At 38.9% G+C, this 14,945-nt stretch overlaps 1 protein-coding gene across 9 annotated transcripts in view; it reads right to left on the reverse strand.

Moving 5' to 3' along the window:
* R3HDM1 (R3H domain containing 1) overlaps positions 1 to 14,945 on the reverse strand; it is a 104,571-nt gene that overhangs the window by 62,179 nt on the left and 27,447 nt on the right. For all 9 annotated transcript variants that reach the window (XM_042449475.1, XM_042449454.1, XM_042449464.1 and 6 more), the window contains exons 2-3: positions 5,449 to 5,654; positions 3,820 to 4,030 (exon numbers count right to left, since the gene is read on the reverse strand). In XM_042449475.1, coding sequence (XP_042305409.1) covers positions 3,820 to 3,990 — 171 coding nt within the window. In that variant the 5' untranslated portion in view covers positions 3,991 to 4,030; positions 5,449 to 5,654. The remainder of the gene's footprint in view (positions 1 to 3,819; positions 4,031 to 5,448; positions 5,655 to 14,945) is intronic.

A 14,945-nucleotide genomic window follows, 5' to 3' on the forward strand; every position in this document is an offset into this window, starting at 1 on the left:
ATTGTGTAGTTCCACATGGAAAACTACTGCAACATGCTGTACCCTACAGGGTCTTGGCCAATGCACTCAAATCCTGAATGCTACAAATCACATGGTATACCAAGAGGAGTCTAATTACGCATGAATTTGTGTCTCTGAAATAGGATCCATACAAAAATGTCTGCAAACATTTTTGTTTTGTGGTACATTAAAAACCAACAAGGTTTATTTTGCATAAACCTCATGGCTTATAGCCCACTTTGATCTGATGAAATGGGCTAGATTCCACAAAGGTTGAAGACCTGGCTTCAGGTCTTCAAATATATCTCATTTCTCTCATTAGTAAAAGCATTGTTTTGAAATTATAATTCATGTTTACAAAGGGGAAGCAATTGCTTTGTGACCATCATCAGGGACAAAGAATGAACTCTTCTTTTTGCTTTGGGTCAACTTGAAGGATTACACATGCTACAATTTTTCTAAGCTTCCTACTGTATTATCTGCCACTAAGATGCTGAACTCACACACACACACACACACAAATTTGGAGAACCCCTTACTCCACTACAATCTACACTTTAAAAAGAGTTCTGTAAAGCACCAAGCTGAAGAACCAGGTTGCAGCAAAGTATAGGCATCCTACATCTTACAGCTGTACTTGGGCTGACATAGAAAGGCCTCATGCTGACAACAATCAGAGGAGTCCAGCAGTCTCACAGCACTGACCAATTATTTTTATAATACTTTGAAAATCACTAGGCACATGGCAAGTTACTCAGCTAGGAAGGACTACAGGAAACAATTTCTTCCTTGAGTTGTTCCGTACAAATGACATTTAAAAAGTGAAAGACTGCAAGCCTAAAGACAGGTGCTGCTTTGATATCCCTCAAATTAGGTAACAAAACGTGTAATTAGCATTCCAACTTGCTAGCTAATCCAAGATCAATGTGGTTTAACACACAAGTTCAGGCATTAGCACCAACCTCTCCCAACTCCTGAAACAAAGGTTAACTACTGAGACAAACTAACAGTTCCCAGGAATGCTGACTGCCATAGTTGAGTATGAAGATCACATGTTGCTGTTGCTCAGAAGGTCAACTTGGACCATAGAAAGGAAAGATTCTATCAAAGTACCATGATTATAGTGAGAGGTAGAGAAACCTCCTCATTAAAGGACAAATACACAAAGAAGATATTTACATATAGTAGAGTCCAGTAAAGATTTGTACCATTTTGAATTTTGAAAAGAAGAAGAAAAACTTAGGACTGAAACACTTCTGCTGGACGTCAGTCCAACTTCTTAGTATAAAAGCATTTGGTAGATAAGTTTGCACAACCTGGGAGAATATACTCAGCTTGCACCAACAGAGGGACTGAAGGAACATTTGAAGGGACATCCTAGAAGCTGGCACAGTACATGTCAACCTTAATCAAGCTTCCCTTGCTAGACTGCATCTGTTTCTCAAAATAGCCATCAGAGAATATGTATAACCCAGAGCCAACATGGTCAGCTGAATATGGGTACTGTACAATCTATGCACAGATTTTGTAAGGCCTTTGGGATCAACAAATCCTGTTAACTCTTTTATGTTCTTCTATCCTAGGCTTTTGCTTCTCACAGCCCACAGTCTTGAAGTAAGCAGGAGGCATACATTTTCCTCTTTCTATAACTGTTTGAGACAGCAGTAATGAAGCTTTAAAATTAAAGGCTCACACATTTGTTGCATGGCTCTGGAAAGTTATATTAACATGTGAATCTTTGCAAAATTAAAAGGGACCCCAAGAGAGAATATTTTCATGTATGAAATGTTAGGTACTGATTTCTCATAAAATGTGGTCTATGGCCCAATACAGACAGGCAACATGGATATGTCTTGCCAAAGATAGCACTTAAGCAAGGACCCCAACAACTGTAAATGTTTTCACACTCTTAAATACAGTCCCTTTTGCCCATTGCTATTTATGAACTATTCAGAAAACACTAAATAATTACTTGAACCAATTATTTGTTTTAAGCCAAAAAAAAAAAAAGGGGGGGGGGGGGGAAAGAAAAATAAAGACTTTTCTAAGAAAATATGTTAGTGTAATTTCATGCCTCTGCAACCTTCAACTAAATTAAAATTCTATTTTAAATGTAAAACATACATGGAGATTTGTCATGATATACAGTAATACTTGTTTCCAACACAATGAAATCAATTGTAATTCAGTGGCTATGAGAAATACTGCACAGTGCACCCACATTTTACGCGGGTGCGGCCTTCAACATACGCTGAAAGCCACACCGGAAAAGCCCCTCGCGTGCCCCGGAAGAAGTAATGGGGCATGCGCCACAGGCGTAAGCCCCATTACTTCTAATGGGGCTCCAGCACGCACAGATTTCCCCTTACACAGAGGGATCCGGAACAGATCCCCGCATAAGGGGAGGGCCCACTGTATATTGAAACAAAGGATTTGAAGACCACTACAATTTGATTCAGCAGACACTAATTTAACTTCTGATGAAATTAAAGCAGTATTGGGGGGGGGGGGCGATAAGAATGGTGAGCAAACGTCTTGTCTCTTTCATCATACTGCTCTCCTGAAAATGTTAGAAACCCCTTCCTTGATTACAGCTACAGTTGTGTGAATGTCTAGGGAAGCAAGTGGAGCTTTGTGTTTTCTATGACTTCGTGTTTTTCATTTTTGTTTTATCTATATATTAATGTTTAGCCTTTAGGCAAGAAATTTAGTTATAAACTAGTTATAAATTTAGTTATAAACAAATCTTTTCAGGAAAAATGTTTCAGTAAACATCAAATTTGGGCCTTAATTATGGACACACTTAGCTAGAAATAAGCCTCAATAAACAGGACTCTTCTGAGCAGACAATCATGCGATTCCGTATTAACTATTTCTCAGTTTCATTAATTCTTCCTGCTACATCATCCCTCTCTTAAGACACTTCTTATTTGATATGTTGGGTCCCATGCCCACCCTCCTAATAGGACAGAGATGTGTTCTTTAACTCTTTTACACTGCCTAGCACTTATTCATCTGTTTTATCTGTTTTTTTTACTTATTAGCAAAAATGAGTTTGGACTAGGAGTAAGGAATTTTTATAGTATGAAAAATAACTGAAACTAAAAATCAAAAAGACCACATACAACCTAACACATTATAAAAGAGGTGGGTTTTTTTTTAATTGCATGATGGTTCTTTATAACCAGAACAGAACTGTTAAGAGAAATGAACTCTGACAGGCAAAACTAGTTGACAATAAAGAAGCCACAGTTGTTAAAAGGAACTGTCCCAGCCCTTTAGAGTCAGAACTCAAATATTAATGCTAGGTAAACAAAAATCAAGTACACACAAGCCCTAATGGACTACTAACATAAAATATGGCTACAGAAAAGGAACTCCCACTCCTCCAAATACATAAAGCATGTTATCACATTTATGGGAACCTTTACTCATTGCAAACTTTATAGACACCATATTTTGACAAGGAGTTCTCGCTATTGTATACTGACAAATCATCTTAGCTTTCTATCACGTGGAAAAATAGTTATGCAAGCACTATTTAGTTCCATAGTTAACTGAATGGTATGTTTTTCCTACAAGAAAGCTTAGAAACCTAGCTTCAAATCATTTCCTAGAACAACACCAACCACAGAAATAATTAAGGGATCAGGTAAGGGAAAGGTCAAGTATCAGAGAAATTATACCGAGTTTTGTATTTCTTAAAATACAGTACTGTACTGTTGAAATCAAATCCTGCCTTACTCACTAGGAAATGAGCAAAAAAATGTATTTAAAAATGCCTTTGGATAAAAATATGATGGGAGAAAATTCTCTTACCTGAACATCACGTCTATTATCAGAACATCTTTCATCCTTTTCTCCTTGAATTTGCTCATGGCTTTCTGATTTTATGAAGTGTTCCACTGTGGTATTGTCTTTTACTTCTGCTTCGGAACCTTTCATTGTATCACTTTCCTCCTTTACAGTAACAGTATCAGTCATCCTCATTAGAAAGGGTTATTTTAAAAATCTAAAGGAAACACGGAGCCTTTAAAAGAAGAACAGGAGGAGAAGAAAAGGGGCATTATAATTATTATCTATTTTATCCCAAATCAAAGGGCATATAAAAAGAACAGTCTTAAAAGGCTGTTACTGAAGATTGATCTCCTTCTTCAGGATTACCCACATCATGAAAGACTGGATTCCAAAATCTTTGCAACAATCAAATCTGGTGGTTAAAATCAGGTGAGATTTCTTAACCTTATTTAATAAGAAGGGCACAATCTTCACTCATTCAAATTCCAGTGAGATCTTCCAAATGGCATTTTGAAGTTGATCCAAGAAATATTTTACTTCTGTTCAATATTCTCTTCATATTATTTGCATTTCAATGGCAACAAAAACAGAGACTGTGGTTCAGATTTGTTCCTCTATGAATGAACAGTTCATTCTACTTCATAGAAAAGAGGGATCCAGCAGAGGTTACTCTTTCCTTTCCTCTAAAGGCTCTAAGACCACCTCTCACACTGTTCTGGAAGGCCTCCTCAACCTTCTGGAGCAGGTTTCCAGGAGGCAAAGGAAGAAAGGGTAGGAAAAATAACAAGAATCACTACTTCCATCTGCTTCTTAAAGCTCTATTGACCATACATCTGGATCCAACCCACATTTTATTCTCAACTGGACAGTCCAATGATGTAAAGCAAATGAAAACAAGATGATGAATCCCATCTTGGGAGAAAGGTGAGATAAAAATTCAGTGAATAAGTCAATCAACAGAGACTGTGGATCAATAGGGAATTTTTAACAGCCACAGCTTCATGGTTCTCCTCAGCAACTTAAACTGAATCTTTCCTAACATACCATGGTCTCAAATACACCAGTGTTAATCCAGTTAACATTAAGTAAGTTCCATTCTAGATATGGTTTGTTAGCCATGTTCAGAAGCAGGTTTCAAAGACTGACTACAAGGGAATAAAAGTACTTCTAATTTAACACAGGAACACTACACATACCTTACCTAAGAAAAATGAGCGAAAAAGTCAGCAAGGAAATTGAAAAAAGAGTGAGCTGTATGCAATTCTATGCTACCTCTAAAACCCAAAAAAGTTATTTTAGCCCTTGCCCTATATCACATGGCTATTGTCCACAAAGTGGGGGCGGGAATGAAAAATCACTGGGGGGGATTAGAAAAATGTGTAATGTGCAAATGCAGGTGTTTCCAACTCTCAAAGGAATGAGAAAAATATTATTCTCATTGATTTTCAAGGCAAATGTTACAATCAATGTAACACAGCTGTTCACCTTAATATTCTGAACACGTGTCCTCCTGACTTAGTAATATCTTAGAACTGCCTCTTGGGAACATTGAGACTTTTGAATAAAGACATTGGTCTGCGTTGTAAATGAAGACTTTTCTTCCTCGTTTCAGAACAACTATATAATCAATAAATGTTTTGTATTGCTTACCTGATGTATCCTGTAGATTTGCGACTGTGGCCTCCCACGAAAATAAAATAAAATAATCCAAGGATTTTTTTCACAGTCATCAACCAAGATGTCAGTTGTGATGACCCATCTGGAATCTGGAAAGAGTCCCATGTCCTTATCACCATTGGAGATCCCTGGACTGTATTATACTTTCTGGCATCAGCAATACCATCCCTTTTAGACACCTAAACGAAGATTTCAAATAGTAATTTAGCATTTCATTTATTTAAATTATTTTATTTTAATTATTAAGTTCTTTCTAATATTCTCATTCTGTAATTTCCCCTCAGGTTACATGTTTGATGGAACTTTTCTGAAAAGCAGTCTCCAAGATACAACAAAGCAAATTATGTTAATTAATCTGTATCAGTAAAACTGACGATGACAAAAACTGGACTGGAAAAGTTTTCTGAAGAAGTCTGTTGAGATTCTGCTGAGATTCAAAAGGTACACTAGAGGGTTAATCTCAAAGTACCATCATTTTTACGTGTCTTTTCTTCATCCTTCTCATCCATCAAGGGTTTTATTGAGAAGACGACCTTTCAATACAAATGAATGTCATGTTTCTGGTCAACACAATGCATAGGACCAAGGCAAAGAGAAGCAGGATCAAAGTACAAAGGATTTCTAAGGTCCAAAACAAACAGAAGAAATAATCCAGTTTGAGACTGCTTTCAATGCTAGGGAATTCTGGGAAATGTCATTTTGTGAGACATTTAGCCTTCTCTGTCAGAGAAGCTCTGGTGCCATAATAAACTACAATTCCCAGGATTCCCTAGCACTGAGCCAGGGCAGTTAAAGCGATCTCAAACTGGATTATTTCTATAGTGTGTTTTGGGCCTAAATGATATCAATATAAACATCCCTATTCAGTTTTATGGTATAGTGTCAGTACCTTGCAGAATCAAGAATTAACAGCTCCCCTATAAAGCAGCCTTGGATCCCATCCTGGGAGAAAGGCAGGGTATAAATTAATAAATTATAATAAAATAAAGAGTTAGATGCAGAAATGTCAGTAGCTTATTCTGTGAAAGTTCTAGAGCTGCCTTTAGATCCTGATGTTGGTGAAACTGCATCAACTGTGACTTTACAGCAGTGTTTAAAGTATCATAGGCTCCATACAGACAGGCCAAAATAAAGCTGCTTCCAGTTACTTTGGAGGTATGCTGTTTAAATGATTCATGTGTACCAAGAGTCTGTAAGCTGCTCCAAAGCTTAGGACTGGATCGTGGCTTTGGCGCGGCTTTTGGACTCTTTGTATGCATGCATCATTTAAACAGCATACCTCCAAAGTGACTTGAAGCAGCTTTATTTTAGCCTGTCTGTATGGGACCATAGAATCATAGAATCGTAGAGCTGGAAGAGATCGCAAGGGCCATCCAGTCCAACTCGCTACCATGCAGGAAATCTCAATCAAAGCATCCCTGACAGATGGCCATCCAGCCTCTGTTTAAAGCAGAAGTATAAAGTCCACTCAACAGGTCATGTTGGGGTGCTTTGTGAGTTCCTGCATGGTAGCGAGTTGGACTGGATGGCCGTTGAGGTCTCTGCCAACGCTATGATTCTATGATTCTATGAATGACCCATAGACATCTCTGCCTTTGACCCAATGCAGATCTGTACATGCAATTATACTGGCATTCATACCACTTCATGCAATCTAGGTACAACTGGGTAGAGGAGTGGCCAAGAAGATGGGTGTCCAGACCATCTTCTGTGGACTTTCCTGCTCCATGAGCATCTGCCCTGGGGGGTAGCACCTCTTCCCTAGGATCACCAATTCTCTTCCTTTTGCCCTCCCAAGGCCTGTTGGGCTGAAGAGTGAAAGAGAGAGGGAAGAAGAAGACAAAGAGAGAAAGGTCCACCCCTCCCACCAAAGTGGTGACAGCATGGCTCTGTCTCCCCGCTTTCTCTCTTTCTCCTCCACCTTCCCAGTCCTCCTCGCCTAAGTCATTACCTCCAGAAATTCCAAAAGGAAAGGTAAAGAAGATACTCTCTGTTGCAAAGACACCTTGGCCAAACAAGTTCCCTCAGCCCTGCAGGCTGTCCCTCTTCACTTTCTGGTTCCTCTCCCTTCCACCTGCTTACTTTTGCTGCTTGCCCTCGACCAAAGCATGACCAGGTTCTGGTGGCAGTGCCTCATAAAGGTTCCCTGAAACCATGTTCAGCTGCAGGAATGGCACTGCTCTTGCCCTACAAATATTTGTGTGTGGTTACCCTCCTCCCCACATTCCTCACTCTTCAGCTGGAGCAAAAACAAACTATGTTGTGCAGAATGACAGGCTTTGGAGTTGCCAGTGTGCGCAAAATTGGAAGCAAAAGGGGATGGCAAGAGGCAGGCTGGCTGGCGTAATCAGTGGTGGCTGGAGCAGTGTTTCGGACGTCTTTGAGTAAGATGTTATTATGCATGTGAGTGTATGCGCTTACGTGTGTGTAGCTCTGTCTTCAGGAACTTCTCTCCTGTGTTGTTCAAAGCAGTGCACAGGATGGAGGAATGAGAAGCAAACTAGATTACTCTGCATCTCACGTTTGCACATACATACAGCAGCAAGGAGTCCCAACACTTCACACCACTTGACACTCTACTAACATACACGGAGTGGTGGAGATACATCAGCGAGGTCTCTAGTGGCCCAAAAGCCCTCCTCTTGGGGGGGGGGGAGACAAAACCTAGTCAGCTCAGTTTGGGGGATTTTTTAAAGAAGTCATTTACCATATATCCCACAACTTTAAATAAATATAGTTGATGCACTTTAGGTAAATCTTGAGTTGAGTCTTGGTGGTTCACAGTAACAAAAGGCATTTAAAGAGGTCCATGGTAAAGAAAATGGATAGGGAGAAAAAGTTGTCTTTTCTCATTATACTGGAACCTGTCTTATCCACTGAAACTGAAAAATGGGAGATTCAGGATAGATAAAAACAGTATTAAAATGTGGAATTAATTATCAGAAGTAGTCATCATGGCTGTCACACTGGATGGCTTTCAGAAGGGATAAATTAATGACAGGTGGTACTACCAGATGGATCAAAATTCTCTCTAGTACCAGAGACTGCAAACCGCTGTATATCAGCTACTGGGGAGCATGAGTGGGAGACTGCTACTTTATTCATGTTCTGCTTGTGGACTTCCCACACACAACTGGCTAAACAGAGTGGAGAACTAGACAGAACCTTGGGCTGATATAACATGATTCTGTATATTTGTTGTATGATTCAAGGACACCAACCTGGGGCAAGGTTAATGTAGCCAAACCAATGCCATTAAGTGGTGAGAGCCCCTCGATTCTATCGCTCATGCAAGGTTGCGAAGGGAGGGGGAACACAAAAATACCAGGGTCATTTTTTACCAAATATATAACTGCATTTTAGAATTCTGGAATTTCATGTTTGCTGTTTAGCAATAGCAGGGATTAACAATTCAAACTGACAGAAATTCTATTCACTAGTTTTTAAAAAGAAAATGGCTCAGCTCCATTCCCCTTACAATTAACCTGATTTAGAGAAAGTTATAGGCTTGTAAACACTCGCACAAGTAGCATATTAAAAAGCAGAACCACGTGTTGAAAAGGTGGAAGACATCCATGATGCACACAAAGGTCCTAGGGAAAGATTTACAGTGTCCCAGTTGCAGCTACATCTACCATTTTCAAGAGCCCTCATTCAGACCACTGTGAGGAACACAAAATGGCCTTATAAGGCCACACGCAATCTCTGAGCCTTATTTTGCCCACCCCAACCTAATATCTCTCATTGAGAACAGATAGAATTGGCGCTTGTTACCTTTCTTGTCTCCTCCCACAAGATCTCCAAGAAAGGTCCTCAATCATTCAGAAAATATGCTGGCTACATTTATAGGGAAATGCCATTAGTTCTTCCTTTTAGAGAAGTGAATGCATCGGTACAAGGCCAGTTATTAAAATGAAGTCATCTAGTACAGTTAAAGGACTGAAAGCCTAGTATCAGCAGCTGCTGGCTAGATAAGAATGAATGCCTCTGTAAGTAACAAATATAGATTGTTTGTTACTGACGGGCTTACTGAATGTATTGAATATGTTCAAATCCAGACCAAATTTAATTTATCAGATAATTGAGCCTCTCATATAAAAACTATGTGTCTTCTGCTCATAATCCCTTTGAAGAATGGCTACTAATTTTCTCAAGTGAATGAATCCCATTTTGTTTGAATGGCGTGGGAGTTCTCCAGCACAATGCTCCTATATCCAATTACATTTTGCTAAGTTTCTTCACATTAAAGCTATCCATTTGATTTACCAATCTTAGCACGTGTGTGGATTCAACAAACAGTTATATCATTTCATATAAAGAAGGAAGGCATGAAGACAGTGTTTCTAAAAAGTAAACACAAACCAATTGACCCAGGCTAACATTTTCTACTTATGAATAAGACAGTGACATAGGCCTGAAACGCATGGGGCTAAACAAAGAGACTTCCAGAAACTTTGGGGGAGTGGAGTTCAAACAACACACACACCCAAAGTGGCTGGAAGTCACCCTGGCACCACAATCCAGTCCTTTGGATTGGATCAAAAAGGAGCAGATTAAATTAGTCTCCTGGTGGTGCCACTTTGGGACTGCAGTGGCAGCTATGCTTCAGCGGGTCACGCTCAGCCTGACAGCGGCCTGACAGTGGCCTGAGCAACCTCCAGCCACTCCTTCCAGAGAGTGTGCTTCGGCCCCTTGACACAGTACGTCTACCCAGACACGGGCATACTACGTATGCACACTTCATAAGGCTGTATGAAAACACATTTTGCAATGTGCAAACAGCCAGCCAGCACTGCAATGAAACAACTCAGTCGGCAACTTTCCTCTTCATATTGTATTGGGATTATTAGAAGACCATATTTGTATTTGAAATATTGTCCTCCATCTTACAAGGATGACAAATATATCTTGTTTAAATCATGAACTCATTTCAAATGGTTTTCTCAAAAGCAGTATCAAAATGCAGCACTGTTGCAGCATCTCTCACAAATGCCTTGTATGGTTTCTGGCTTCACACTGATGAACAGAAGAAAGTGTTACAAATAGGTCAAGACCATTGGGAATTCTGTTGTTTTCATATAGCAGGACTGCAGTTAAGACTTGAAACATGTTCAGCCAACAAAAGGCACTATGCCTGGTCAAACATGATGGCAACTAGGAGACAAAAGAGCTTCAATGTGAAGTTGAAGGCTTTCATGGCCAGCATCCATAGTTTTTTGTGGGTTTTTCGGGCTATGTGGCCATGTTCTAGAAGAAACATCAGGAAGAAACTCTTCTAGAACATGGCCACATAGCCCGACCCCAAAAAAAACCAAAAAAAAAACCAAAAGAGCTTCAGTTTTTAAATATATAGACCTAGTTGAATTGCAATATTAGCTGAGATGTAATAATCAGTGTAAACAAAAGCAAAAATACAGCAATATGGAGAAAGATTAAGAGTGTATTGCCCAGTAGAGGGCAGTAAGCTCCTTCCACATACATATCAAATATATAGACTGATACTTGACACTTCAGGAATTCAGAATCCTTATAATATATCTACTGTGTGTTTTGTGACAATATTTCTACTTTAAAAAAAAAAGATGCTACATGAGTAACTTTCATCCCTTTATTAATTACATCAGGTATAGAAAATCAGTCATACATAATTGTACAATAAAATATACTTATATCTGGCATCTTCTTTTATAAAATAATAGAAAAATACAATTTAAAAAATAAACCACTATTAAAACATAATTAAATAAGATAATTGAAGGGATGTCACACTGAGGAGGGAGCAAGCTTGTTTCTGCGCTCCAGAGAACAGGACCCAGAACAATGGATGCAAGCTACAGGAAAAGAGATTCACCTGAACATTAGGAGGAACTCCTGACAGTAAGGGCTGTTCGACAGTGGAACAAACTCCCTTGGAGTGTAATGGAGTCTCCCTCCTTGGAGGTCTTTAAGCAGAGGCTGGATGGCCATCTGTCGGGGATGCTTTGATGGGAGTTCCTGCATGGCAGGGGGGTCGGATGGATGGCCCGGTGCCTCTTCCAACTTGTGGTCTCTTCCAACTCTACGATTCTATGATTCTGATACAACAGTGTTTGTATATATGACTAAACTTCCAAACTTATGCATGATTACTTAGAAAAGCTTCACTAAAGCAGCATGGATAGGATTAAGGTTTCAATCATATACACTTGCAGAAGTGAGCCCTATTAGCTGCATAACTTTTATTCTAATGAATTGTAAACAAAAGAAAGGGGAAATCACTGTGGTTGAAAAAGACATCACAAGGATATTCTCTTTCAAACTGTAGATAGAACAATATTTTGTGGTCACCTTGCAAAGAAGGTGTCTTCGTGAGAGATGCTACAATGGTTTAGCAACACTATCATTTTTGTAAAAATAAACTTTTCAACAATCATAATGCAATTATTCCCTTCCAAAATAATTATGCTGCAATTTCCTCCTCCTGAACAATAGTCAATCAAGTTTGTCAACTAACTTCGGAAATCTTTCCAAACAGTCCTCGTACCATTTCTCCAGTGTATGTCCCTGCCCCTCCAGTTTTGTTAAGCAACTACTAAAATATCATTAAAAGAATTCATCATATTAAGTGCAGTTTTATATGTTAGTAATATTCAAGTGTGAAAGCCAGTTTGATGTAATGGTTTGAGCACTGGACTATGAATCTGAAGATCAGGGTTAGATTCACTGTTTGGTCATGGAAACCCACTAGGTGACCTTAGGTAAGTTATGAACTCTCAGCCCCAGAAAAGCCTGCCATCGGTTGCCTGAGTTGCCACAAGTTGGAAATGACTCGAAAACACACAACAAAATCCATGCAAGGTTGCAAGTCAGATCAAGGTTTGTAAATAATTTTAATACAGTTTAATATTTTAATGTGCAATTGTTTAAACATTTTAAATTATTTAATTGTTTTTAAACTTTATATTTATACTTTTTAATGCTTTTATGTTGTTTTTAAATTGTATTGTTTAAAATTTGCTGTTAGCTGCCTTGAGTCCCTATATTGGGAGAAAGGCAGGATATAAGTAAATAAATAAACAGTCAGCTCTCCATATCCATAGATTTTTATACATGGATTCAAGCATCCATGGTTAGAAAATAATTTTAAAATGTATAAATTCCCCCCCAAAAAACAACCTTGATTTTGCCATTTTATATAAGGGACACCATTTTACGACACAATTGTATTTAATGGGACTTGAGCATCCATGGATTTTGTTATCTTAATCAGTTGTCCTGGCAACTTACAAACATGTTGGCTCAGAGACATTTTTAGCATGGCTTAATGCAAGGTGTAGTGGTTTTAGTGCTGGACTGCAAGAGACCAGGGTTTGATTCCCAGCTCAGCCATGAAACCCACTGGGTGACATGGCAAGTCACACTCTCTCAGCCTCAGGGGAAGGCAACTGCAAACCGCCTCAGAACAAATCTTGCCAAGGAAACCCCATGATAAGTTTACCCTAGGGTCACCATTAGTCAGAAATGACATGAAGGCACACAACAACAGTTTGCATAACCTTCTGAGTTTTGAATGATCTTTGGTTTCATTTATGAAAACCATAATTGCCTACTTACATAGGGTAAATGGTAATACATTGGAATTTAATTCTAGATCATTAAAAAAATTATGCAAGACATTTTCAGAAATAAATGGTTACCTCTTAGAGTTTGTTTGTTTTTAACCAAAAATTGGACCGTGATCAAGTACGGTAACCTTTAGGCCTCCTTTTACCATAAGGAGAATGATCTAGTACTTTCAGTGCAATGAAGAAGCAAGATCACCCTTGAGAATTCTCAGTCCTCAAATAATCCCTGCAGTGCTAACTAGTCTGACAAGGCAGCCATGCTCACATCTCTCTTTTTCTTCTAGCACCGTACCAAGAAAGCACCAAGTCTCTTTCTTCTTCAGAGCATATATACAGTCTGATCCAGGTGCACCAAGCTGCTCCAAATTTAAGGAAAGAGCAACACATTACAAAGCCCAGTCCATGGTGGGTTTCAACCCAACTCATAAACAAAACTCGCTAAATGGGTGCAAGGATCAGACAACTGGCTTCACAACATGCCTGGTCCCATGACGGTGGGACCTGTTTTAAAACAGTGTTTATGTTTGGCCTCTATACCTGTGTTACGTTTTTGAAAACAAGACCCACATAACCTGGAAGAGGCTGAACCACTATCTATCATCTTAAATGCCACACTATTTTCAACTGATAATTGTTTATTTAAAAGTAAAGGTTTTGACAAGATTGTCTAGTCATGTCTGACTGTAGGGGATGGTGCTCATCTCCATTACTAAGCTGAGGGAGCTAGTGTTTTGCGATGACTACTCCATTGGTCATGTGGTTAGCATGAATGCACCGAATGCTGTTACCTTCCCACTGAGAAGTGGTACCTATTTACCTACTTGCGCTTTTACATGCTTTGAAACTGCTAGGTTGGCAGAAGCTGGGACTAGTGACAGGAGCTCTCTGCATCACGCAGCACTTGAGTCTCGAACTGCCAACCCACCGATCTTGCAGTCATCAGAGTCAGCATCTTAACCACTTTCATTAATTTAATTTACTGTGGTAAATTGCAGTTTACCACAGCATTTAATATTTTAAAGCTGTATAAAGATCTATGAGTCATAATGCCAATAAAAAAATCTGCACTGATGTGATCCCTGTTCTAAAATGCATCAAAAGCAAAACATGTTACACTGAGAACATTAAACTGTCTAGACTTATTAGACAGAAAAGCACACCAGCTTCCTCCAGTAAGTCCCCTAGAATTAATGAAAAAGATACATAAGGCACATAGAGTACTACAAGAGCTTTAGAAACTTTTTCATTTTTGAAATTAACACTTCTCTTTCTCTCACATCAGAACAATTATGGACAACCAAGCACTCCCCAAATCTTTGCTTCCTTAGAAACAGCACTGCTTTATTTGGGGTAGGAAAGGGACAGCAGTCTTGATAGCTTGGAGACATCCGGCATTGATCTGTTCTACTTGAGGTCTGAAAGAACAAAACAGCAAAGCACAGCACAGAAGCTACGTTTTCCATACGAAAGACAATAAATGAAAGGTCACCAAATCTACCAAAGGTCGCCTTTGGGCAGAGACTTTGTCCTGGCTATTTGCAAAGCAGTATCTTTTGAACAAGTGAGAACTGGAGGAAAATCAAGTTGTCTTCCTCAGAAAACCAAACAGTCACATATTTCCATGTCACACTGCTGCACAGATTGCTTTTTTCTAAATACCAGGAACTTAATTATTTTGCTCTCCTTACATCTGTGCAGTACAAAACCAAGCTGACACTTTTGATTCGTTTAATACATAAATGAAGTTGCTATTATTTGGCTTAAATGTCAACAGAAAGTACAATTAATATGACTGATAGAATTATATGTCCACCCACACATATGTAATATTAGTACATACAGTCTAACTTTAAAACTAACTCTTTC

Source organism: Sceloporus undulatus, chromosome 1, assembly GCF_019175285.1.
Source record: "Sceloporus undulatus isolate JIND9_A2432 ecotype Alabama chromosome 1, SceUnd_v1.1, whole genome shotgun sequence".
NCBI lineage: Eukaryota > Metazoa > Chordata > Lepidosauria > Squamata > Phrynosomatidae > Sceloporus > Sceloporus undulatus.